We start from the raw sequence: 25705 nt of genomic DNA on the forward strand, positions 1-25705 counted from the left end.
AAGTAATAACAAACTTAGCTCAGAGTAACCTGGTTACCGAAACCTTGCTCACCGGCTGAGATTCCTGTAAGGCAATTAGAGAGCAATTTTATTTAATATATAAACTTTTATATTTTACTTAATTGGTTAATAAATTTGTCAAACTTTAACGTGATTAGTCATACAAGTCTGACAATTCGCCAGTCATTTCAAAATTCACATAATTACAAAATTACATAAAATTTTCGTAAGAATTACACGCTTCACGCATCTTCCTGCATTTTATTTCGAACTTCTTTGGTTCTCTTATCTGCCTCATCACCTGTGTATATTACCATCTTCTCTAGGTCAATCTTGTGTGATAGCATATCCCCTATCTCCTCTTCTGCCTCTTCAGATATGCCTGCAGTTTCATTACTATCGATCAGCGGCACTTGAATGAATTTGAAGGTATCTGGACCTATACTATCTTCGACAGGAGGGCATTCATCTCCACTAGTATACTGTGCTTTAGCATTTGGTTTTAATGCAGGACTCTTGTAAACTCCTTGCGTTTGATTAACTGCACATTTCTGAGTGCTGAAAGGGCGTTTACCTTTGCAGAGTTTTGTATCAGAGACGATATCCTCTCCTGCGAGTTCAGCGTTTTCTTTTACGCAGTCCACATCACGTACCTGGTTACCAGAAGGTGAACATGGCCCCCAGTCACCTGCTCTCCACCTGCACAAGTACCAAATGCAATGAAATAATAAACACACATATTACCACATATTTGATTTCTTTACACAGATTATCAAATGGATTGTTTACAATTTTCTTATGAACTGTGATACGTTTTAAAACGAACAATATAATTACCCACTCAACTACCGTTTTGCGCAACAATTTGCATCACTTCAACTTTCAATCATGTAACCGAGAACAGACATGAAGAAAATAGTGTGTGGTAGTGGTTGTGATTAATGTGATATGGAGTTAACTCTCACGTAATACGAAAAAGGGAATGTGTTTAACGTTAATGTATTCTTAACTTTTTCAATTGGTCAGCATGAAAAAGATTTAAATAGTATATTATGAAACAAGCCTATAATGGCAATAATTAAGACAACATATGATTATAAAACGAGCGAAACCTGTTTTCTTATTTACGTACGAGTGTCTTAATTACTATCATAGGCTAGTTGCATACAACTGTTTCTGCTCGACGATAATTATATCTCAATTTTTTGAATATTCATAAATTTCTGTCGAGATGTCGCTTGACAGTTGAGTTCACTCAACAGCGCGCAGAGCGCATGCGCCGGGTTATTGATTTTCCGTGAGTGGATCAGTGACCCTGACAATGTCATATGTTATCAAAGCTTTAATAGAAGGTTATCATAACCTAGATTTATTTCAAACTAGCTGATTCACGCGTGCTTCGTTACGGAATTCTACATTGTGTACAGAATTGTAGGTTAGGTAGAGTACAAGTTGTGAGCAAGACTGTATTAAATTGCATAGCTCTTAACGTTACCCTGGAAACGCGACGGAAATCACCAAACGTCTTTTCTCATATTATGAAGATTGTGTTAGGGAATTTTCATTGTAACGATAGGCCAGCTTGCCTACCATCAGTTACAATCAGGTTGGGGAATTGCATTACAATAGCAGACACTCACTGTCGAATAGTGGAGAATTCCAGGGCAAAAACTATGCCATTTTACTAATCAGTTTCCTAGGAGTACCGATGAGTCGAAAAAACTCAATTCACTACACTGGCGGCGAAAAAATCTGACTTGGAGGCAATTTTTTCCTCCAAGCCAGAGGAGAAACCCCCTCTTCACTGCTAATTTTGATTAAAATGAATGTAGAATTTAATAAAAGTGAAGAGGAAGAAGCTCTTTTTATGTAAAGGCTCTTTTCAGGGTTGAATTTTGAGTTATTTAATGAATTGTGGTGCTATAATTTGGAATATGCCTAAATTGTAATTCTAGACCAGGTCATACTACTACTACTACTACTACAACTACTACTGCTGCTGCTGCTGCTGTTGCTACTACTACTACGACTACTAAGTGAGCCAAAACAGCGTCAGAGTAGGGATCGAATAACTGGAATACTATGTTGAACCAGTGAGTTACGTACCAGCAGTACGGTATCAGAAAATGTATGAACCAGAGGAATGACATGGTATAGAAGAAAGTTTCTAACTCCCCAGCTATTTCCCGCCACTATTCAGTCAGGCTGTTATAGTCGGTACGCAGCAGTAATCCCGTCTATCGGAGTTGAGCGGCAGCATAAGAGACAAAAACATCTCCACAAACAATGGTCAATGTAATGTTATTGTTGATCAATGTTATGCGCTTTCAATATTATATGCCTTCACATTTAATTTTCTTCCGACTCTGAAATACCACTCTTATCGTAGTCGGTACGGTAAAATTAAATAAAACATAAATGGTCGGAAATTGTATTCTTTTGTTATGTAGTACTTTTCGATAGGACCAATAACATAGGTATTTAAAAATTCAATTTTAGGCGCCTTACCATAAAGCGCAATTTCATACCGGGCGAATAAAATTGTTTATAACTTAGACTGTAGATTCTTTTCCCCCGACTCTATATACGGATTTTCATTAAATTCTGTAAACCCATTTTCTCGTGACTTGAAGTTGATATGGCAACAAAAACGCAAATTCATGAATATCTGTGTTATCAAAGCCGGTACGGTAACAACGTATGACATAAATGATCGGAAATTTAATTCTGCATAACTTTAGTTATGTAGTATTTATCGATAGGACCACTAATAATATAAATATTTGAGAATTCAAATTTAGGCCTTCCCCTAACCTACCATTTCACTCAGCGAGAGTAAAATGATTTATAGCCTAGATTGTAGTGGCTCATCCCCCGACTTCATATACCAATTTTCATTAAATTTCTCTTCAGCCGTTTTCTCGTGATGCGTGTACATACATACATACATACATACATACATACATACATACATACAGACAGACAGACAGACAGACAGACAGACAGACAGACAGACAGACAGACAGACAGACAGACAGACAGACAGACAGACAGACATCACGGAAAAGTAAAAAGTGCATTTCCTTGTTACTAGGAGATACTATTCTTTTCAAATTCTGAGCAATGTACATACAAAACTCTTATTTTATATATATATAGATACAAAATTGTTTACTATACAGTTGGTGAAGTGAATTTGCGGGAATGTGCCGTTTGGTTATGGAATATTGGAAGTTGGAGGTGTATTTATGTTAATATGTGTGTCCGACATGTTTAATTTTGGAAACAAGTGCGAAGCTAGTGCGTTGAGCGCAGTTGCGATGCTATCCTTACCTAATTGGTCAAACAGTTACATCATAATGACAATCTGAACTCTGATTGATGGAGAACTTGTATCATAATGAAACTCCAACTATAACGAGCCTCAGTAAGATTAAGTTTTCTGGCATATAATATTTATATTTCGGATCTTCTAGCATAACATTATTTATTTTAGTTGGTTGACTTAATCAAACAAGTCCAGTTTTATAATAATGATGAAACAGAACACGGATTGTTCAGATAACTGACAATAATTCTAAATGTGGAAGATATACATTGTTAGAGATGACATACATTTTGTATATTACGATTTCACACGGTGCAGGTGGCAATATCTCAAACATGTTTACAGCATGCACTGGAGGCAAATGTCTGAGAGACATAGTGACACTAAACCTAGACCAGGTTCAATATTTGTCCGATATGAAGAATTTGGCGTGTTGGTAAGTTCTTTTTTTTTGTTAGTGGCTTTACGTCGCACCGATACAGATAGGTCTTATGGCGACGATAGGATAGGAAAGGCCTAGGATTGGAAGGAAGCGGCCGTGGCCTTAATTAAGATACAGCCCCAGGATTCGCCTGGTGTGAAAATGGGAAACACGGAAAACCATCTTCAGGGCTGCTGACAGTGGGATTCGAACCCACTATCTCCCGGATGCAAGCTCACAGACGTACGCCCCTAACCGCACGGCCAATTCGCCCGGTCGGTCAGTTTAAGAAAATCACTGGTTAGGTCGGTGGTGTATAAACAACACGTGCATGAATGGGGTAAACATGACAAGAGTACCCATTTTTTCTACAGAGAACATTCGAACTGTGACTTTGCTGCAAGATAGGTGACGACAAGTGAATCTCGCTGCTTGTGTTGGAGTGAGTCATAACGTTATTTCGAAAGTTTAGAAAAAATTCAAGGAGACACAAACGGTTGCTGTCCGATAAGGATAGGGAGTCCCACGCAAAATAATTGTCAGGGAAGTTCGGCATTTGTTACCTACAGTACGTTGTAAAACCAACGCTACTGCTACCTTTTTCCGTCAACATCTTCAGAATGCCACTGGAGTTAACGTTAAATATCAGACATTGTGAAATAGGCTACTTGATTGAGGATTGACGCCAGTGCCAAAAGTTCTTTTTCGTGTGAGGTAGGAAACAACTCATAGCCCATGACATCAGGAACAGTGCAGCGCACGTTCTTTCCTAATGAAATCAGCATAAGCTAGTACCCATAAGCATTTGTGTCTGGAAATGATCGGTTGAGAGATGGAACGAGCCATTCATCCTGGACCGCCATCGGCAGCGAGGGGTTTCTGCCAGGTTTTGAGGTGATATCATGATCGGCGGACGTACGCCTCTAATTTCTATCTAGGATAACACGACTGATCTAGTATACAGGCACAATATCCTCTAAACTATAGTTAGGGGATTTACAGCCACTGTAGGCAAGGGCTTTGCACTAGCGGATAATAATACTGGCACCCATCGAGACAGAGTGGTCAGTCAGTTTCTTAGGATGCATGGCATAGTACAAAGAAAGGTGCGGCTGACATACTCTGGGAATGTGAACAGTGTTGAACATGCCCGGCGTGAACCAAAGAGAGAAAATGCACACCGTCCAAATCCTCATGTTAACATTTGGCAACTGACTGAAACTGCTGTCCAAGGGTAAGATAATCTGCCTCAAAAGAAGTTTGGTGTTAACATGTCTCGTCGTGTTCAAGCATACCTTAGGGCTCCTGATGGGTACAAACGGTACTCATCTGCCACACAATGAACGATGATTTTGAGTTCAAAATTCCACACTACCAGCTTTGCGCTTTTGATGCTCTTATATTGCTTTTGCAAAGCTGACTGTTATTTTTATTATATACAGGGTGTTTGAAAAATAACTCCCTAGTTCTAATGTGTCCTAGAATCTGTACAAAGTGACATACACTATTCTAGTTTGTGGTGTGTGATTCATCAACTCTCCAAATTTGGCTCTCCTGCAGTTGGCAGGTCTGCTTGGCCTTAAAATGGCGCCAGTGCTGTTAGTTTCCTCTGTTCTGCACTGCACTGTACGCACACCTGGACTGAACTGAGGGAACAGAGGAAACAAACAGCACTGGCGCCCTCCCAAGGACAAGCAGACCTGCCAACTGCAGGGGAGTCAAACTTGGAGAGTTGATGAACCACACACCACAAACTAGAAGAGTGTATGTCACTTTGTACAGATTCTAGGACACATTAAAACTAGGGAGTTCTTTTTCAAACACCCCGTATCATGTTCGCACATGCATATACCAAAACTAGAATATGCAGAACATTTTTTGATAATTGTATGATAGTGAATGGTCAGAAGAGTAAGACAGTATTGATAATGACTAGAGGTCACAGAGAAGGGAGACGGAATTTTGAAGTAAATGGAAAACCTTTAGACATTCTGAAAATCTTCGAAAATTTGGGGAGTATACTCGCGAAAGGTGGAATAAACGAACAAACTGGAAAGAGGATCCAGCAAAGCAGCGGTTTCTACAAGAGGTGTTGTGTGGAACCAGAAAGTTCCAGAGAAATGCAAGAAAAGTCTGTACTCTGTGTATTACAAATCTATTTTGACATACGTAGCAGGCACATGGACAACAACAAAACATGATGAAAGCAGAATTCAGGCAGCCGAGGTGGAGTTCCTTCGAGGAATACTTGGGGAAGACACAAAGAGTTGAGTGAGCTGTTAAAGAGGACGGACCTTTTTCTTTGCAGCGCTCTGCAGTGAAGTTGTTTACCATGGGTTGCGCGTTGGAAAGTTAGCGGGCGAGGATAGGAATGTGTTCCAGGCGGGTAAGGCACCGCTTGAGGCGACAGTGTGGTCTTTCGGGACCTAGTAACTTGTGGTTCTTGGCAGTTGTTATACCGGCCTTATTGGTTATTGGTGATTTTGTGTTGAACCCAGGACCTGCAGTGGAGTGTGATGTTCAGGCCCCCACAGGAGCGACAGCAATTAAGTGTTCAACCTGTAGCAATAACTTAAAGAACGGAATCAAGTGTGTAATGTGTTTAAAGTAGTTCCACTTCTGCTGTGCTAAGGTGAAGAAGGAGGATTGTCCGGACAACTTTCGGTTTTGTAGAGAGACTTGAAAATAGATAATCTACAGCGTAAGCTTGCAGAATTTGAAGAAACAGTGAAAGGAAAGATAGAAAATATCACAAAAAGGAAAAAGGAAGCAGAACCTGATTATATTCCTACAGTTGACTCAGGAGAGGAAAATGATTCGATTGTAAAAAAATTCACGTCACGTACTCATCAGCAGGTTGAAAGAGTGGAAGATTTCGGCGATGTGCAAATGTTAGTAATTCATGTAAGGACCAATGATCTTAGAAGAATAGTGATAGTAGACTATTTAATGGGAGAAGTGTATGAACTGGCGAGTACAGCTAAGAAAAACTTTAAGAATATGAAGCTCATACTTTGTGACGCAGTGCGAAGGAAGGACGTACCTCTACGGCAAGTGAAGTCTTTGAAAGACCAGATGGACTGGGTGTCTCAGCAGCTGGACTTGGTGTACGTGGAGACGGATTGCTGGATAGGAGACCAGGACTTCGCGTGGGACGGACTGCACCTGAACATGCGAGGCTCCTAGAAGTTAGGAACCCTGCACCAGAGAATCATTGATTCTTGCCGGCAAAGATGAGAAAGACTAGTCGGAGGAGGGCTACCAACTGGGGCTGACGATGGGCAATGAGCAGCTACGGATTATAGACTACGGAGGTAAGACCCTAAGACTACTGCAGGTAAATTGCCAAAGCGTGCAAGATAAAATTATTGAATTTTGGAATCATAGTGAATCATACCATGTAGATATTGTCATTTGTACAGAATCATGGCTGAATGGGAATGTAAATAGTATCGAAGTAAATCACGGCGATTTTATCATATATAGAAATGACAGAGTCTGGAGGTTGCAGAGTATTTATCTGTATGCGAAAGAACATAGGTAGTTGTTTGAAATGGGTTGGTGAGGATCACGAAATACTGTGTCTGAAAATCATAAATCAAGTGAATGCCAATCCTATTAAAATAATATCTATATATATAAAATAAGAGTTTTGTCTGTACATTGCTCAGAATTTGAAAATAATGGTATTTCTGTATCAGTCATGTCCGTAGTAACAAGAAAATGCACTTTTTACTTTTCCGTAATTTCTGTCTATCTGTCTGTCTATCTGTCTGTCTGTCTGTCTGTCTGTCTGTCTGTCTGTCTGTCTGTCTGTCTGTCTGTCTGTCTGTCTGTCTGTCTGTCTGTCTGTCTGTCTGTCTGTACACGCATCACGAGAAAACGGTTGAAGAGAATTTAATGAAAATCGGTATGTGAAGTCGGGGGATGAGCCTCTACAATCTAGGCTATAAATCATTTTACTCACGCTGAGTGAAATGGTAGTTTAGGGGAAGGCGTAAAATTGAATTCTCAACTATTTATGTTATTATTGGTCTAAAGAAAATCGGTATGTGAAGTCGGGGGATGAGCCGCTACAATCTAGGCTATAAATCATTTTACTCACGCTGAGTAAAATGGTAGTTTAGGGGAAGGCCTAAAATTCAATTCTCTACTATTTATGTTATTAGTGGTCGTATTTTAAAGAAAATGAGTATGCAAAGTTGGAAAATAAATTGCTACAATCTAGGCTATCAATAATTGTATTCCCGCTGAGAAAAATGGTAGTTTAGGGGAAGGCCTAAAATTTAATTCTCAAATATTGTTGTTATTAGTGCAGTCCTATCTTGATGAAAATCGGTATGCAAAGTCAGGAAATAAGTCGCTATAGTCTAGGCTGTAAATTATTTTATTCACGCTGAGTGAAATGTTAGTTTAGGGGAAGGCATAAAATGTAATTCTCAAATATTTCTTATTAGAAGTGTAATCGATGAATGCTACATAACTAAGGTTATATAGTATTACATTTCCTGTTATTCATGTCTTATACATTGTTACCGTACTGGCTATGATCACAAAGATATTCATGAATTTGGATTTTTGTTACTAAGTCCATATCAGCGCCGAGTAACGAGAAAATGGGTAAACAGTATTTAATGAAAATCGGTATATAAAGTCGGAGAATAAGAAACTACAGTTTACGGTATAAAATATTTTGCAAATCACAGAGTCGAAAGAAAACTAAACGTGTAGGCCTACAATATAGAAAGCTCATAACATTGATCAACAATAACATTACATTGACCATTGTTTGTCGTGATGTGTGCTTTGTGCTTTGTGTCTTCTGTTGCCCCGCATCTCCGGTAGATAGGATTACTGCTGCGTACAGTATACTTTTTATTTGATTTCCGTCGCACCGACATACATGGGTTTTATGGCGACGATGGGATAGGAAAGGGTAGGTGTGCCTTAGGCCTTAATTAAGGTACAGGCCCAGCATTTGACTGGTGTGAAAGTGGGAAACCACGGAACACCATCTTCAGCGCTGCCGACAATGGGGTTCGAAACCACTATCTCTCGGATGCAAGCTCACAGCTGCGCACCGCTAACCACACGGTCAACTCGCCCAGTCGTACAGAGCGTAACAGCCTGCCTGAATATTGATGGGAAGTAGCTGGGGAGTTAGATAACTTTCTTCTTTCGCATGCCATTCCCCTGGTTTATAAATTTTCTGATACTACTGGTACGTAACACACTGGATCAGCATAGCATTCGGGCTATGCAATCCCTGCTCTGAGGCACTGATTGGAATGAACAGAGTGCATATTTAGCGGAATAATGACAGATGAGTGTTCATGGCAATCTGCGGCCTGGTCATCCCAGCTCTGGAACTTTTGACTATTAGATTGGCACCGCAATCTAACCGCAGCACTGTTCGTTAAAAGTGATAAAGCATGCGGCTTTCCATTTGATCGAGTATTTTTTTTAATATATGATACCGAGCTCGATAGCTGCAGTCGCTTAAGTGCGGCCAGTATCCAGTAATCGGGAGATAGTGGGTTCGAACCCCAGTGTCGGCAGCCCTGAACATGGTTTTCCGTGGTTTCCCATTTTCACACCAGGTAAATGCTGGGACTGTACCTTAATTAAGGCCACGGCCGCTTCCTTCCCATTCCTAGGCCTTTCCAATCCCACCGTCGCCATAAGACATATCTGTGTCGGTGCGACGTAAAACAACTAGCAAAAAAAAAAAAATATATATATATATATATATATATATATATGATAGCATTGCTTTTCTGCCTGCTGTCATTTCTTGATGGATACAGTACTTTTGCATTCATCTCTTGGCACAGGCCAGAGTAAAGTGTAGCTTCCACCTAAGTGCCAGTCAACATCCATGGCTGTGACAATATGGAAGTTGCTGGGGTATGGGTAGTGCTGAGTAATGACGTTCAGAGCATGACTAGTGCATCTGAGTGTTATGAAAGGTGCTGCTCATAGGGTCAGTCATGCTGCAATAGTACTTTCTGACCCAGTGAGGAAAGCAATGGCAAACTACCTCACTCCTCATCTTGCCTAATACGCCTCATTTTGGCGCTGCCATTGGTTTTTGGGATTTTCTTATAACCGCATAACCTTTGGTGGTGCTATTTGAGGATCCAACCAGCCTCTGGGCTGATGACCTAACAGACAGACAGCATTGCTTTTAATCGCTACATTCATACTTACGTTTTTGTAATGACCTATGTTGATTTCAGTTAGGAAAACCACAAAGTCAGTCTTTCTGAAAATCCCGTAGCGAAGCACGGGTACATCAGCTAGTTATAAATAAAATTCTAGAGGATTCGCTGTCTGTGTTGTTGTTGGGTATTCAGCCCGAAGGCTGGTTTGATCCTCCACAGTTCCGCCAACATCTGTCATAGATGGTCTAGGCGTCACTGAAGAGGCCAAATTTGATATATTTATCCGTTTTAGGCCAACTTGAGATTATATCAGTAGTGTTTAGCTTTCGTGGCTATGTGTCAGTTTATCCGTTTTACTCTTTGTCCGTTTGTTCCACCATCAAAGGTAAACAGCTGAACAAATCTCAACCAAACTTTATATTTAGAGTCTACTTATGCAGGAGCAGAGTTTAACATGCATTTCATTTAAAATCACCGAATAGACTGGGGATTTATTGGAAGACTCGAAGAGTTTTTCAGTTTTCTCTTACACTATTGATTATATGTCGACCAAACTTCATATTTAGGGTCTACTCATTCAGGAACATGTTCTGATATGCATATCTTTTAAAAATCACTGAACAAATTGGGGGTTTATAGGAATACAAGAAGATATTTTTTCAATTTTCTTTTATACTATTGATTATATCCTGACCCAACTTCATGAATATTGTTTAACATCACTGAACAGACTGGGGGTTTATAGGAAGACGAGTAGAGGTTTTTTTTAGTTTCGCTTGCACTATTGACAATATCTCTATGAAACTTCATATTTAGAGTCTATCATCCAGGAGCAGGTTTCGATATGCATATCATTTACAATCACAGAATAGACTGGGGGTTTGTAGGAATAAAAGACGAGTTTTTTCAACTCCTTTTCACTACTGGCCATATCTCGACCAAACTTCATATTTAGAGTCTAATCATCCAGGAGCACGTTTTGGTATGCATATCATGTAAAAATCACTACAGACTGGGGTTTATAGGAAGACAAGAAGAGGTTTATTTTCAATTTCCTCTTACGCTATTGGTTATATGTCGACACTCTGTAGAGCCCGTGCGGTGACAGCAGCGGTATGAGGATGACCGTCATCCTGTTGGAAAACAACTTATTGAATAATGCGAATGAATGGCCGAAGAACCGGTTCAGTCATCAGTCTGACGTGCAAATCCGATCTCAAGGATCTTGGAATAACGACCTATTAGATCATAGCTATTGGTGTAGGTTCAGAGTGTCGACGCCGATGACAGCTTATTCCAAGCGCTCACTTGGCCCCCTCCTTACCAATCTACGGCCAAACTGGCACCAAGACAGAACAGATCTCAACTGAGAACAAAACAGATCTCCATTCCGCCCTCCAATGAGTTTTACGGCTGTGTGCCCTTCCCGACGCCATTTGCACAAGATGGCGGCTATACATGACCCCTTATGAGACGCCTTAAGGGTGCTTGCGCAAGATGGCGGCTACAAGATGGCGGCTATACATGGCTCCTAATGAGACGCCTTAAGGGCGCTTACGCAAGATAGCGGCTGCTCTTATGAGACGGCTTAAGGGTGCTTGCACAATATGGCTTGAGACGCTCTATGGATGCTTGCGCAAGATGGCGGACACAAGATGGCGGCTGTACACTGCTCCTTATGAGACACCTTTATTGTGCTTGCGCAAGGTGTAGAGATATGCCTCTTCTATTGAGATGTAGTGTTTACAGTGCACTATGTCTTCTGGTATGGGCCGTATCAAATATGTTACTTTCATGCCCTGTCTCAGTCTCATCCTTGGCTTTGACAATATGAATGTGACTGAGTTATGAGCAATGCTAGTAATACCATTCCTTACGCAGCCAGTCCCTGTTATGAATGGTGTGAAAATATTGCTCATAGTGTCGGTTGGTTCATGTATTTCAGTGGGCTTGGCAGACTGATACGTAATAGCAACTGCTGGCTCGGTGCGGAAAGCAACAGGAAACTATCTCACTCCTCATTCACCTAGTACGCCTCTTCAGTGACGAATAGGCTATTTATGACAGCTGTTGGCGGAGCTGCAGAGGATAAAACCAGCCTTCGGGCTGAATACCCAACATACATAGTAGAGATTATAACATGCTGTGCTGGTTCGATTCATTAAATTTGGGGCTTAAATGCAAAATGGTAAGTATCTCGAAAACGGTGCATCGTTGAGCAAAATGGACAAAATGTTTCTGCCTAATACGCAGGTTTGCAGTATCAGGAACATGATAGCATAAGTCAAAGTCAAAGATACCCGTCTCCCTTAATCTTGGAAACCATAGATTAATGAGAGGGTATTATTTATTGTAACCGTTTCATAATTCGTGATACATGCAGTATACAAAATTAGAAGGAGTAACTTGAAATAACTATTGAGAATTGTGTTAATAACTGGCACATTCGATGAATATTAATATAAAACAGATGATTAGAGATTGAACAGAAAAAAGAATAATGTAAATCGAATGCTGGAGTTACGTTGATAGATAGCATTTTGAAAAGTATTCGGCAATACGGCAGACTAATAGAACTACTGCAACAAGGTAGTTCCATACTATACCTTACGCCTATGTACCTAATGGCTCTAGACTTCAACGAAGTTATATTGTCTAGAATACCTTAGGTACAGTTCAGTTCCTGGCTGACATGTATCACATCCTTTCCTTCCCTCAGTTTCCTGCTCCTCATTCCCCTAATAACGTTAAATAATTTTGCGATTCTCCCCGGGTGCATCCATTCTCTGTTGAATAACTTTACAATTGTATACAACTGATTTTCGTTCTCAATTTTCTTTACATCTTCCTCATCACCAGTTGCAGTTGGCTGTGATTCGGAGTTAGTGGCATGAACGCTACAGGACATCTGTCTCGGAGCTGTCCCTCAAGTAATCGATTTGTTACAGTTCGCTGTGGCACTCTAGTGCCAAATGAAGCACTAATAGATGTTGCAGATGCAGTACGATCCACCACAAACATGCGAAGAATTCGGCGGTCTTCCCTCTCCGTAGTGAACCGCGTGCGTTTTCTTGAGACAGTGCTTTGCTCTGACCATTGTTGCCAACAACAACACACTGTGGATACATCCCTGTCAAATCTTTCTGCAATATCGTGGAAAGAACATCCACCTTCTCGTAGCCTCGTGCAAACTCAGTAAGCTGCTAATACTGCCTTCTTCGTCTCTTTAAGGCATGTTTTACTAATACCTACCTCATAACGTCAACACCGGACGATAACTAACGCTCATAAAGTGTATAGCGCGTATTTAAGGCAAACTTGCTTTGCAAAGTCATAGTGGCGCTAGTAGTACCAGTCTTCGTCGACTACTGCTCGAATTTAAATTAGCGTCAACTTTCTGATATGCAAATACGACTCCCTAATTTCTTTTATCTAGCACAACTCCTTCTTGGTGTTGGGGTTTCATTTTCAGCCAGTGTACTTGTTGAAAATGTTTAGAAGACCTCCAGTTCCTTTTCAACGGCATCAGAAAGGTAAACAAGAAGTTCAGCCTTTAAATAAATATTCACAAAACAAATTCATGGTAATCGGCAAGCAGAAAATCGGCAACGCTGTTAACACACTGGACGGAAATATCACAGAAAAAGTCTCACTTTCCAAGTATCTAGGATGCTCACTAACACATGAATAGGATCTTGATGTTCCAATCAAAGCAGAATTTGCATTGCAATAACTGTGTTTCTGAAATTCAACTCACAACCGTAGCCTGGCATTCAAAATTGGTTGACATTTCGTGAAGTATTACGTGTTTTGCTGCTTCTTTATAGTGTCGATGGAACTTAATCAATGAATCGTCCGCAGGCCTTTGAAAAGTGGATACATCTCAGAATGTTCAAGATCTCACGTGGAGCATTACGTGCCCACCGACGAGGTATTCCGTCGAACCGGGAAATCATGCGAAATCTTAAACCTCACAAAAACGTAGGAAAGCAAATTATTTCGGTCATATCTTGCAAAATAACTAAAACAGGCTGGCACTACGCATTATGAATGGCATATCAGGAGAGATACGTGGACATAGGTGGAGAAGATTATCTTGGGTGAAGGAGTTCCTACTGTGGTACGATTGTTGTACAATTCTCTTTACGTCGCACCGACACATATAGCTCTTATGGCGACGATGGGGCAGAAAGCGCTAGGAGTGGGAACGAAGCGACCGTGTCCTTAATTGAAGTACAGATCCAGCATTTGCCAGGTATGAAAATGGGAAACCACGGCAACCATCTTCAGGGCTGCCGACAGTTGGGTTCAAACCTACTATCTTCCGAATGCAAGCTGATAGGTACTGTGTTTCGGCATTTACACTACAACAATCATGACAGTGGAAACATAAAATAGTAAATGGCCGGGAAACTTCGATACGGTAGCGATTATTGGTTACTGGACGAGGAATATTTCGTAATACAAAAGACTCAGCTAACTCTTTACCACGAGCCGTGTAGCTTAAACAGAGTCGTTCATAATTATGTACTAATCAATTGCGTGGCAAATCTACTGTGCTCAGATCAATCAATATCAATCAATACTGGTCTGCATTTACGGCATTCGCCTAGGTGGCAGATTCCCTACCTGTTGTTTTCCTAGACTTTTCATAATTTATTTCAAGGAAATTGGAAATTTATTGAACATCTCCCATGGTAAATTATTCCAATCCCTAACTCCCCTTCCTATAAATGAATATTTGCCCCAATTTGTCTTCTTGAATTCCAACTTTATCTTCATATTGTGACCTTTCCTACTTGTAAAGACGCCACTCAAACTTATTCGTCTACTAATGTCATTCCATGCCATCTTTCCGCTGACAGCTTGGAACATACCACTTAGCCGAGCTGCTCGTCTTCTTTTTCTTAGTTCTTCCCAGCCCAAACTTTGCAACATTTTTGTAACGCTACTCTTGCGTCGGAAATCACCCAGAACAAATCGAGCTGCTTTTCTTTGGATTTTTTCCAGTTCTTGAATCAAGTAATCCTGGTGAGGGTCCCATACACTGGGACCATGCTCTAGTTGGGGTCTTACCAGAGACTTATATGCACCCTCCTATACATCCTTACTACAACCCCTAAACACCCTCACAACCATGTGCAGAAATCTGTACCCTATATTTACAATTCAATTTATGTGATTACCCCAATGAAGATCTGTTCTTATATTAACACCTAAGTATTTATAATAATCCCCAAAAGGAACTTTCACCCCATCAACACAGTAATTAAAACTGAGAGGACTTTGCCTATTTGTCAAACTCACAACCTGGCTTTTAAGCGGGTTTATCAACATACCAATACCTGCTGTCCATCTCACAACATTATCGATGTCACGTTGCAGTTGCTCACAACCGTGTAACTTATTTATTAGTCTATACAGAATAACATCATCCGCAAAAAGCCTTACCTCTTATTATACTTGTTTTCTCATATCATTTGTATATATGAAAGAGAAGTCCAATAATACTGCCTTGCGGATTTCCCCTCTTAATTATTACAGGGTCAGATGAAGCTTCGCCTACTCTAATTCACTGATATCTATTTTCTAGAAATATAGCAACCTATTCAGTCACTCTTTTGTCTAGTCCAATTGCACTCATTCTTGCCAGTAGTCTCCCATGATCTACCCTATCAAATGCTTTAGACAGGTCAGTCGCGATACAGTCAATTTGACCTCCAGAATCCAAGATATCTGCTATATCTTGTTGGAATCCTACAAGTTGAGCTTCAGTGGAATAACCTATCCTTAAACCGAACTGCCTTCTATCGAACCTGTATTAATTTCGCAAACATATCTAATATAATCAGAAAGAATGCATTCTCAAAGCTTACATGCAACGCAAGTCAAACTTACTGGCCTGTAATTTTCAGCTTTATGTCTATCCCCGTTCCTTTATACATAGGGGCTACTATAGCAACTTCTCATACATTTGGTATAGGTCCTTCAACCAAACAATAATCAAATAAGTACTTCAGATATGGTACTATATCCCAACCCATTGTCTTTAATATATCCCCAGAAATCTTATCAGTTCCAGCCGCTTTTCGAGTTTTCAACTTTTGTATCTTATTGTAAATGTCATTGTTATCATATGTAAATTTTAATACTTCTTTATCATTAATCTCCTCCTCTATCTGTATATTATCTTTGTAACCAACAATCTTTACATACTGCTGACTGAATACTTCTGCCTTCTGCCTTTTGAAGAACGGGATATAGGCCATGAGTGATAAAATACGAGCGATTCATGTTCGTAGGCATATTAGCAATTTAAATTACTTCTTCTCAGAATATACGTTCAGTTTTTCTACATTTCTTAGGACCAAGAGCAGCTTAAAGGACGCTAAAGGCAATGTATTATTACTGCTAAAGTAATTCAGCTGCATATCACTTCTTCTAGGATAATACGAGTGAACAGTTATGTATCAATTACACTAACAGGCAAAATTTCGGATAAAATAGGAAACTACGGATTGAAATATTCAGCGAATTATTACTATGCAACATATCTCAGACCTGAAAAATATACGTGGAACATAAGTAATGTGTCTCAAAGAAATACTCACTTATATTTGCAGGCATGCATGTTACATGACCTGGTTATTGGTTTAGGTCTCTCATCCTTTTTACAGAAAGTATCGCTCACTTGCCCGTGTACAGCTTCCACACAACATGCCTTAGAAACCTGTGGAAGAAATATCCCCTGATCATTTCCTATATGAGGCAACTAAAATACAATGAAATAACAATATTTGGTAAAAATATGATACAATCAACAAAATACAACTTTGGGGAAATGTAAATCCTCTGCTTTAACTCCTTGCATGAGGCAGCCGTGAGCTTGTATCCGGGAGATATTGGGTTCGAACCCCACTGTCGGCAGCACTGGAGATGGTTCTTCGTGGTTTCCCATTTTCGCACCAGGCAAATGCTGGGGCTGTACCTTAATTGAGGCCATGGCCTCTCCCTCTTCACTCCTAGCTCTTACGTATCCCATCAACGTCATAAGACCCATTTGTGTCGGTGCGACGTAAAGCAAATTCGAATTCGAACCTTTCCTGAGAGGTCAGTGGGTAATTAATTAGTGAGATGTGGAGGTGAACGTATAGGAGAATGTTGAAGATATCGTGGACATACCAGGTGACAAACAATGAAATTTTGCTGTGAATGAAGAAAGACATAAGTACCAACTACTGCGAAAACTAGGAAGCTTCAATACCTCGGTCACATCATGAGGAACAGAAGCAGATACAAGGCAATGCAATCCATTCTGCAAGAGAAAATACCACGAAAGAGAAGTGTGGGAGAAATAATATTAAGCATCGTATCAGAACTTGAGGAAAGTTAGAACTATAGACTTCAGTTCTTTTGTCGCAACGGCTCCGATGGCGCGTTGGGTGCGGCGTCATTCCGATGTTGTCTGAGTTCACGCATGGGATCTGCGTCGGATTTTGTTATTACTGATGTCCAATTCGTCCTTTATTTGTTACTTCTCTTGGTAGTATTGATTTTTGTATCTACTTTACTGGAACGGTGACTTCGAAGTAACTGTTTTGATGATGTAAGTTACTTCAAACGTTTTCGAAAATCTTTAGGTTTTAAACACGTTTTTTCTTAATTAAAGTGTACCACAAGACATTTATCATAAGTCATCACTCGTTTTTCCATGTTTTTAACTTCAGAATTTAGGCTATACTTCTTCAAAATTTTGGAATAACGATTTTTTGTGTCTAAATTCATGATAACGCCACGTCTACAAGTATGAATTCAAAACAACTGTTTTTTTATTGCAACGCTATTGTCGTTGTGTAGAACGCCGTTCGATCCTTTGGCAGTCTCTTCATTTCTTGTCGAGTCTGACGCTATTGGATTCAGCACACGGTCAAACGTATGCATTTGTTATCGGGACGAATCATGCACTTGCATATCGAATCAGTTACGTCTAACTCAGCGAAGACCGACTCCAACTCTTAGAACAAGACCAACTACAATATCTCAGACCTTATCCGACCTATCGAAACTGTCCAATATGGTGAATATTGGTGTTCTAATGAAGTTATAAAAGTGATGCATGAAGTAGGACTTGATGTTGTTTACTTAATATGTGGCAATCATAGGACCAACAGGAAAATTTTTGAACGTTCATGTGGTGGTTCCTTAAAACCATGTCTACCTAACCCGTACGATTCATCAAAGTGCATATTTCGTTTGTTTGATAACGCACATTTACTAAAGTGCATTAGGGACAGTTAGTTAAATAGACCTAATGAGACCTTTAACATCCCTAATGTTCAGGAAATATTTGATGCAATTGCTACATGTCAAGTATTACTGATTATCTCTATTTTTCTGTATTATTTGTGACATTTTGTACGAGAAATGTATTTGTTATTCTTACACAGTGACTGTAGGTACTTGTGTTGTTGCATGGTATTTAATGTAAGGTTAATAATGCTATTTGTTGACACCTATTTATCTTATTTTCCTTCCGGAGTTGCATATGTTAAAATATTTTATGGTGTGTCTGTTTCAACCTGACGTTTATAACGTAATTCTCCCACAGAAATTAAAATTGAATTTACAATAGAATTAAGTGATAAGGCTACTTTTGGTGTATAATTATTAATATTTTGAGTTAGTTACTTGCATTTCATGACGTTCGACTTGTGACGTTTCCTTTAGATAACTTAATAACTAGGAATGAACACTCATAACCTAGGTACTCCCACTGCCTTCGTGATGTTCAGGCCGTACTGTAACGAGCGCGCGAAAGCAATCAGCTGATCGTTAGGGGGGAAGTTTAGCACATGAGTTAGTAGAGTTAAACATAGATTTTCGCAGTTTTATTGAAATTTTTAACGATGGCCGCATGTTCACTCAGATATATGTGAGAATGAGCCGTCATCGACTGCATTATTAAGTGGAAAGTCGTTAATTAGTGAAGAAAAAAGCATGTATTTATGTGAAGCTATAGGTTAAGAAGATCGTTCTTCAGTGTTTTAATTTTGTAGTTTATCTGTGTGAAGTTATATTTATAGTGTAAAATTAATTGAGTTAGTGCATTCCGTGTTTTATTATTAACCACGAATTGTATATACTTGAATTAACATGATCAGTGAGGGAAATCACCATGCCTAAGGGTTGCTGTGTGCCTGGCTACAAAGCCAATTATAAACAAGGAGAGTACACTCCGGTATTGGTGTTTCTTTCTGATGAAGAACGAGTTAAGTTATGGAAGAAGGCTATTCCCAGGGAGAATTTAATAGTTAATCACAACACAGTTGTGTGTATCAAGCACTTTCCTGAAAATCACATCCTGAGAGAAATAAGAGTGTCCCGTCCAGATGGTGAGTTAATTTTTTTTATTATGTCATAAACATGGGTAACATTAGGTAGGCCCTATATTTTTATGTAAATCAGACCTACGGCTTATCTGAATTCGGTGTATTCGAAAATGCAAGTCTTATTTATGAGTATCACCGAACTCGATAGCTGCAGTCGCTTAACTGCGGCCAGTATCCAGTATTCGGGAGACAGTGGGTTCGAGCCTCACTGTCGGCAGCCCTGAAGATGGTTTTCCGTGGTTTCCCATTTTCAAGCCAGGCAAATGCTGGGGCTTTACCTTAATTAAGGCCACGGCCGCTTCCTTCCCATTCCTAGAACTTTCCTGTCCCATCCTCACCGTAAGACCTATCTGTGTCGGTGCGACGAAAAGCAAATAGCAAAAATAAAAAATTATGAGTATCAAACAGCAGTGTGATTTATATAAATCTTATCTTCTGACAGATTCAGATCTTATTTATGAATTACCTCCAGAAGTAAGATATCTGAATTTCCTAAATTCGAGGGGGCTTAAAGTATCCATCAGACATGTCAATAGAACTTGGAATTGAGGTGTACAAAGTATTTTGTGTGTTAGTGTCAGATATATATAAGATGGTATTTCTAAATTCAGACGATCCTAAGTGTGTCACAAAATCCTTGGCTTTGGAGTCAATGCAGTTGGCTGATTCTCTAGTCATGTGTGACTGCAGGAAGAAATTGGAAGACCTGGCCGGACAGTGTAGGCCTATATATATTTGGGTGAATATATTTTTAAATAACTTTTCCAAAATTCACACCGACTTGTGTATTCAACAAAGTGCTTCAAAGAGAGCAGACCTACTCCATACTGGTGTAACTTCCTGTAAGAGGTCCAGGAAAGCTGCAGTGTTCATGGAGTGGAAACAGTGAGGTACAGAAATAATTTATATTTGTAATAAATAGTAATGGTAATTGGCTGCTTGTTTTCTGTCAGTGTGTATGATGTGAATGTTCCAGTTGACCAGAAAATGGATATAATCGCAAGAATATGTCTCAAAGTGTTAGGCTGTACTCACGCAAACGAACGTATATACGTGAGAAATAGAACGTTACGGAGAAGGATATGCATTGTATGTCAGAATTAACAAATAATTGAGGATAGGTTTTGGTTTTATAAGGTGTTAACAGTTCTTTAAGTAATTTAAACGAGTGTGTTATTCAAGCGGAGCGTATGCGTATCGCCTTCAAGTCTCCCCCAAAGCGTCATCAGAGGTACAGTACGGCCTGGACATTACGAAGGCAGTGGTACTCCTCAACCTCTCACATCGCCCACCGATGTCCGCCATGTTTTTTCTGTGTTACGGTCTGATGTAATTGTAGTTGGTCTTGTTTAGAACTTGATGCTACTCTCGATCATTCGAAGATGGCGAATCGAGTAGCCGGATTGTTGGAAACTTGGGTTTGTTGTTTTCGTATTCAGTCTGTGTAATTTCATGAAAGCTGATGATAAATATCAGTTTCTTTGTAGAATATAAATGTTTGAGTGTATTTGTATGAGTGAGTGGACACTTAGAATCTGTAATAATACGCAGTAATGTGAGAATGTGTTAGTTTTAATCATGTTGTGAGCCGGGTTTATGTTGAACTACGGCAATGCTTCTCATGCAACTATTCTTAAGTTTTCTAAAGACTAAAACAATCTGAGAGAGAAGTAGATTAAGAATAAGCGTCGTGACTCTTTTGGGGCAGACGACAAAACAATAGTGTGCATACATCATTTTGAGTGTATGTCTAAGGTTAGGAAGTCGTTTTCTAATTATAAATGGTGAACTTATTTCTATTCATCGAAAAATTTCAGATACTCAAAAATATTGATTTGATGATGTTCCGTCAGTGACAATGTGCTTCAAAATGTTGAGTGATTTAATTCCAAATATATTTTATAAGAACTTCTGTTTGCCTGCGGAAATTTTTGGCCGGATCTTGGAGTGCTACGAAACCTATATGAGTGAAACAGTGAATTGGAGGGATTATCTGGATTTATACGTACAGATTAATTCTTATCTTGATAGCTTCCTTTCATCCCTTATGGGCTGGTGTTGACCTCAAACCGAAAAGAGGGGAAACATTGGTTTGTTTTAAGAACTTTCTCTCCAAGTTTCTTCCTGTTTAATTTCAAAGAATGAATGAATGAATGAATGAATGAATGAATGAATGAATGAATGAATCAATCAATCAATCAATCAGTCAGTCAGGCAGTCAGGCAGACAGTCAGTCAGTCAGTCAGTCAGTCAGTCAGTCAGTCAGTCAGTCAGTCAGTCAGTCAGTCAGTCAGTCAGTCAATCAATCAGTCACTACTGAGCCACCTTTATGGCAGTCGCCCAAGTGGCAGATCCCCTACCTGTTGATTTTCTAGCCTCTTCTTAAAATATTTCAAAGAAACTGGGAATTTATTGATAAGTTATTCCAATCCCCAACTCCGCTTTCTATAAACGAATATTTTCCGAAATTTGTCCTCTTGAATTTCAACTTTATCTTCATATTATGATCTTTCCTACTTTTAAAGACACAACTCAAACGTCATTCCACTCCATCTTTCCACTGACATCTCGGAACATATCACTAAGACCAAACTTCGCAACTTTTCTGCAACGCTACTCTTTTGTCGGAAATCACCCAAAACAAATCGAGCTGATTTTCTTTGGATTTTTCCAGTTCTTGAATCAAGTAATCCTGGTGAGGGTCCCATACACTGAAATCATACTCCATTTGGAGTCTTACCAGATACTTGTATGCCCTCTACTTTACATCCTTACTACAACACCTAAATACCCCCTTAACCATGTGCATAGATCTGTACCCATTATTTAAAATCACATTTATGTGATCAACACGATGAAGATATTACCTTATATTAACACCTAGGTACTTACAGTGATCCCCATAAGGAACTTTCACCCCCAATGCAATAATTGAAACTGAGAGGACTTTTACTAATTATAAAATTCACAACCTGACTCTTAACCCCGTTTATCGTTATACCATTGCCTGCTGTCCATTTCACAACATTATTGAGGTCATTTTGCAGTTGCTCACAATCTTGTAACTTATTTATTACCTTATACAGAATAACATCATCCGCAAAAAGCCTTGTCTCTTATTCCACTTCTTTACTCATACCATTTATACAAGCAAATATAAAGATCCAATAATATTGCCATGAGGAATTCCCCTCTTAATTATTACATGGTCAGATTAAGCTTAGCCTACTCTAATTCTCTGAGATCTACTTTCTAGAAATATAGCGAACCATTCAATCACTCTTTCGTCTACTCCAATTGCACTAATATTTGGCAGTAGTCTCCCATGATCCACCCTATCAAATGCCATAGACAGGTCAATCGCGACGGAGACCATTTGACCTCCTGAATCCAGGATATCTGCTATATCTTGCTGGAATCCTGTAAGTTGAGCTTCAGTGGAATAACCTTTCCTAAACACGAACTGCCTTCTATCAAACCAGTTATTTGGTTCGCAAACATGTCTATCCAGGATGCCTGCTATATTTTGCTGGAATCCTGCAAGTTGAGCTTCAGTGGAATAACCTTTCCTAAACACGACCTGCCTTCTATCAAACCCGTTATTGATTTCGCTAACATGTCTAATATAATCAGAAAGAATGTATTCCCAAAGTGTACATGTAATGCATGTCAAACTGACTGGCCTGTAATTTTCAACTTTATACTTATCACCCTTCCCTTTATACACAGGGGCTAATACAGCACCTCTCAATTCATATGGTACAACTCCTTCATGCAAACAATAATCAAATAAGAACTTGAGATTTGGTAATACATTCCAATTCATTGTCTTTATTATATCCCCAGAAATCTTATTAATTCCAGCCACTTTTCAAATTTTGTATCTTATTGTAAATATGTTATGATAGGTAAATTTCAATACGCCTTTAGCATTACGGTAGTCACCTCCCCTATCTGTACATTATTCCTTTAACCAACAATCTTTACATACTGTTGACTAAATTCTTCTGCCTTTTGAAGATCTTCGAATACAGACTCCCCTTGTTCATTAATGATTTCTAGAATGTCCTTCTTGGCATCGGTTTCTGCCTTAAAGTACCTATACATTTCACTACATTTGTATGACTGCCAATTATGTTTGCCATCATGTTATCAATTTCCTTGTAAGTTAATTCAATTTCTCCTTACTTCCAGTCATTTCTTAATCTATTTCTTTCCAGTCTGCACCTCCTTCTTGGTCTCTTTACTTCTCTGTTAAAATAAAGTGGGCCTTTACGATTCATTACCACCTTTAAAGGTACAAACCTGTTTTCACATTCCTCAACAACTACTTTAAACCCATCCCACTCTTTACATATTTATTTACCATTTTCCAGCCATCATAGTTACTTTTTTCAATTCAATCATGCCTGCTTTATCAGCCATATGTTACTGCCTAATAGTCCTACTTTTAATACCTTCCTTTCTATTACGTTTGCTTTTAACGACGACAAAAAGAGCTTCGTGGTCAATAATACCATATATTACTCCGGTTTCTCTATAAAGCTCATTTGGTTTTACCAGCACCACGTTCAGAAAATTCTTCCCTCTAGTTGGTTCTATCACATTCTGAATCAGCTGTCCTTTCCATATTAATTTATTTGTCGTTTCTTGGCTATGTTTCCTGTCGTTCCCAATTGGCATTTGGTAAATTGATCTCCGGCTACAATCGCATTCCTTCCCATGTCGTTTCCCACAAAGCTGATTATTTTATCAAATAATTCTGAATCAGCGTCAGCGCTACACTTTCCCGGTCTCTACACTGCAAAGGCATCAAGTTGCCTATTATCTTTAGAAATGAGCTCTATACCTTGAATTTTATGTTGTCATATTTTCGTTGCATACAAATTCTTTTCTTATTTGTCCATAATGAATACTCCCCCTCCAACCATTCCTATCCCATCTTTACGATACACACTCCGGTTACGTAAGAAAATTTCTGCATCAATTATGTCATTTCTCAGTCATGATTCAACTTCTATTACAATATCTGGCAAGTATATACGTATTAAATTACTTAATTCTATTCCTTTCTTTACAGTACTTCTACAGTTCAACAATAATATTTTTATGTCATCCCTACTTCATTTCCTAGCTTCTATGTACCACTGCGGTTTATGTGAAGGCCATCTGAGCGAAGATCCCTATTTCCTACCCACCCATTAGGTTCTAGAAACTCACTCCCAGTTTTCCACATAACCACTCATTTAAATCCCCAATCAGCTTCCAGTCAGTGTCCCTCCTACACAGTATTCCATTGATAGCAATCTCCGTTTCCTTAAACATCGCCCGTGCTGAATTTACCAGATCCCACACATCCCCAACTATGTTGGTTTTTATACCTGCTTGCCGTTGTTGGTACCAACGTGAAACACTACCACCTTCTACTTACCTTTCTCCTTCTCTTCCACTTTCCTAAAATCTGCCTCAGCCTAATTCCTGGATAACACTCTACCCCGGTTCCCTTTCCTCCACGCACTTTTCCCACGTGCCTAACAATGGATTCCTCCATGAACAGAGCCTCAACCCTACCCACCTCATTTGATCCCCTCCCCTCCTGGTCAGCGCTATCTTTCCTAACAGCTGAAGAAGCTACGTCTACCTCCCTTTCTCCCTCCCATGACCCTGCTCCACCTGTCTTTTCCTATCCCCTACTTTACATTTATCTTATCCCCTACTCTACATTTATCTTTCCTACCTCTTCCCTTCATCCTAGTTCCACATGGATCAGCAGCAGTTCCCTGTTACTCATCTTCCCTCTGTTGTTCTACCTGCAGTGAATCGTACCGACTTCTCACGGACACTTACCCTGAATTCTGATCCTGAATAGATCCCTTAGCCTGCAATCTCCTTCCCCTTAGAACATCAGACCAACTATCTTCTACAATTTCCCCTTTCCTTGCCATCCCTCTTTTACACCTACTGTATCCTGTACATTGTTTGATGTTGGCCTACCTTCCTTCCTGTCTTCTGAGAGAATCCTAATTATCTCCCTCAAACCGTCCAAGTCACCCCTCATACTCCTTAATGCCTGTCCACACCCACATTTTCTACACTTGCACTCCTTAGGCATTCTTTACGGAAAAATGAAAAGAAAAGGAAAAATAATATAATTTATTATGTACAAAACAATAAAGGAAATAAAGATTTTCTAGAATAGTACACAAGGTCACAAGACAATAATGTAGTTAATATACTACTACACTACAGTACTACTAGTTGTACTATAATTTTATCCTATAACACCCTAACAGGAGAACAACTGCCGTTAATTACTGAATACTGAACGGAATACACGAGAATTATACAATTCTAAATTGCAATTATGCCTATTACAACAACAGAATTCTAGTAAGAGAGTTTC

General features: G+C 39.4%; 1 protein-coding gene across 1 annotated transcript in view; it reads right to left on the reverse strand.

Annotated features, from left to right (window-relative positions):
* Window positions 1-242: 242 nt before the first annotated feature.
* Window positions 243-25705, reverse strand: part of LOC137497204 (A disintegrin and metalloproteinase with thrombospondin motifs 12-like) — a 205073-nt gene continuing 179610 nt past the window's right edge. Inside the window, exon 19 of the mRNA XM_068225729.1 lies at window positions 243-699. Coding sequence (XP_068081830.1) covers window positions 243-699 — 457 coding nt within the window. The remainder of the gene's footprint in view (window positions 700-25705) is intronic.

This window comes from Anabrus simplex, chromosome 1 (genome assembly GCF_040414725.1).
Source record: "Anabrus simplex isolate iqAnaSimp1 chromosome 1, ASM4041472v1, whole genome shotgun sequence".
Classification (NCBI taxonomy): domain Eukaryota; kingdom Metazoa; phylum Arthropoda; class Insecta; order Orthoptera; family Tettigoniidae; genus Anabrus; species Anabrus simplex.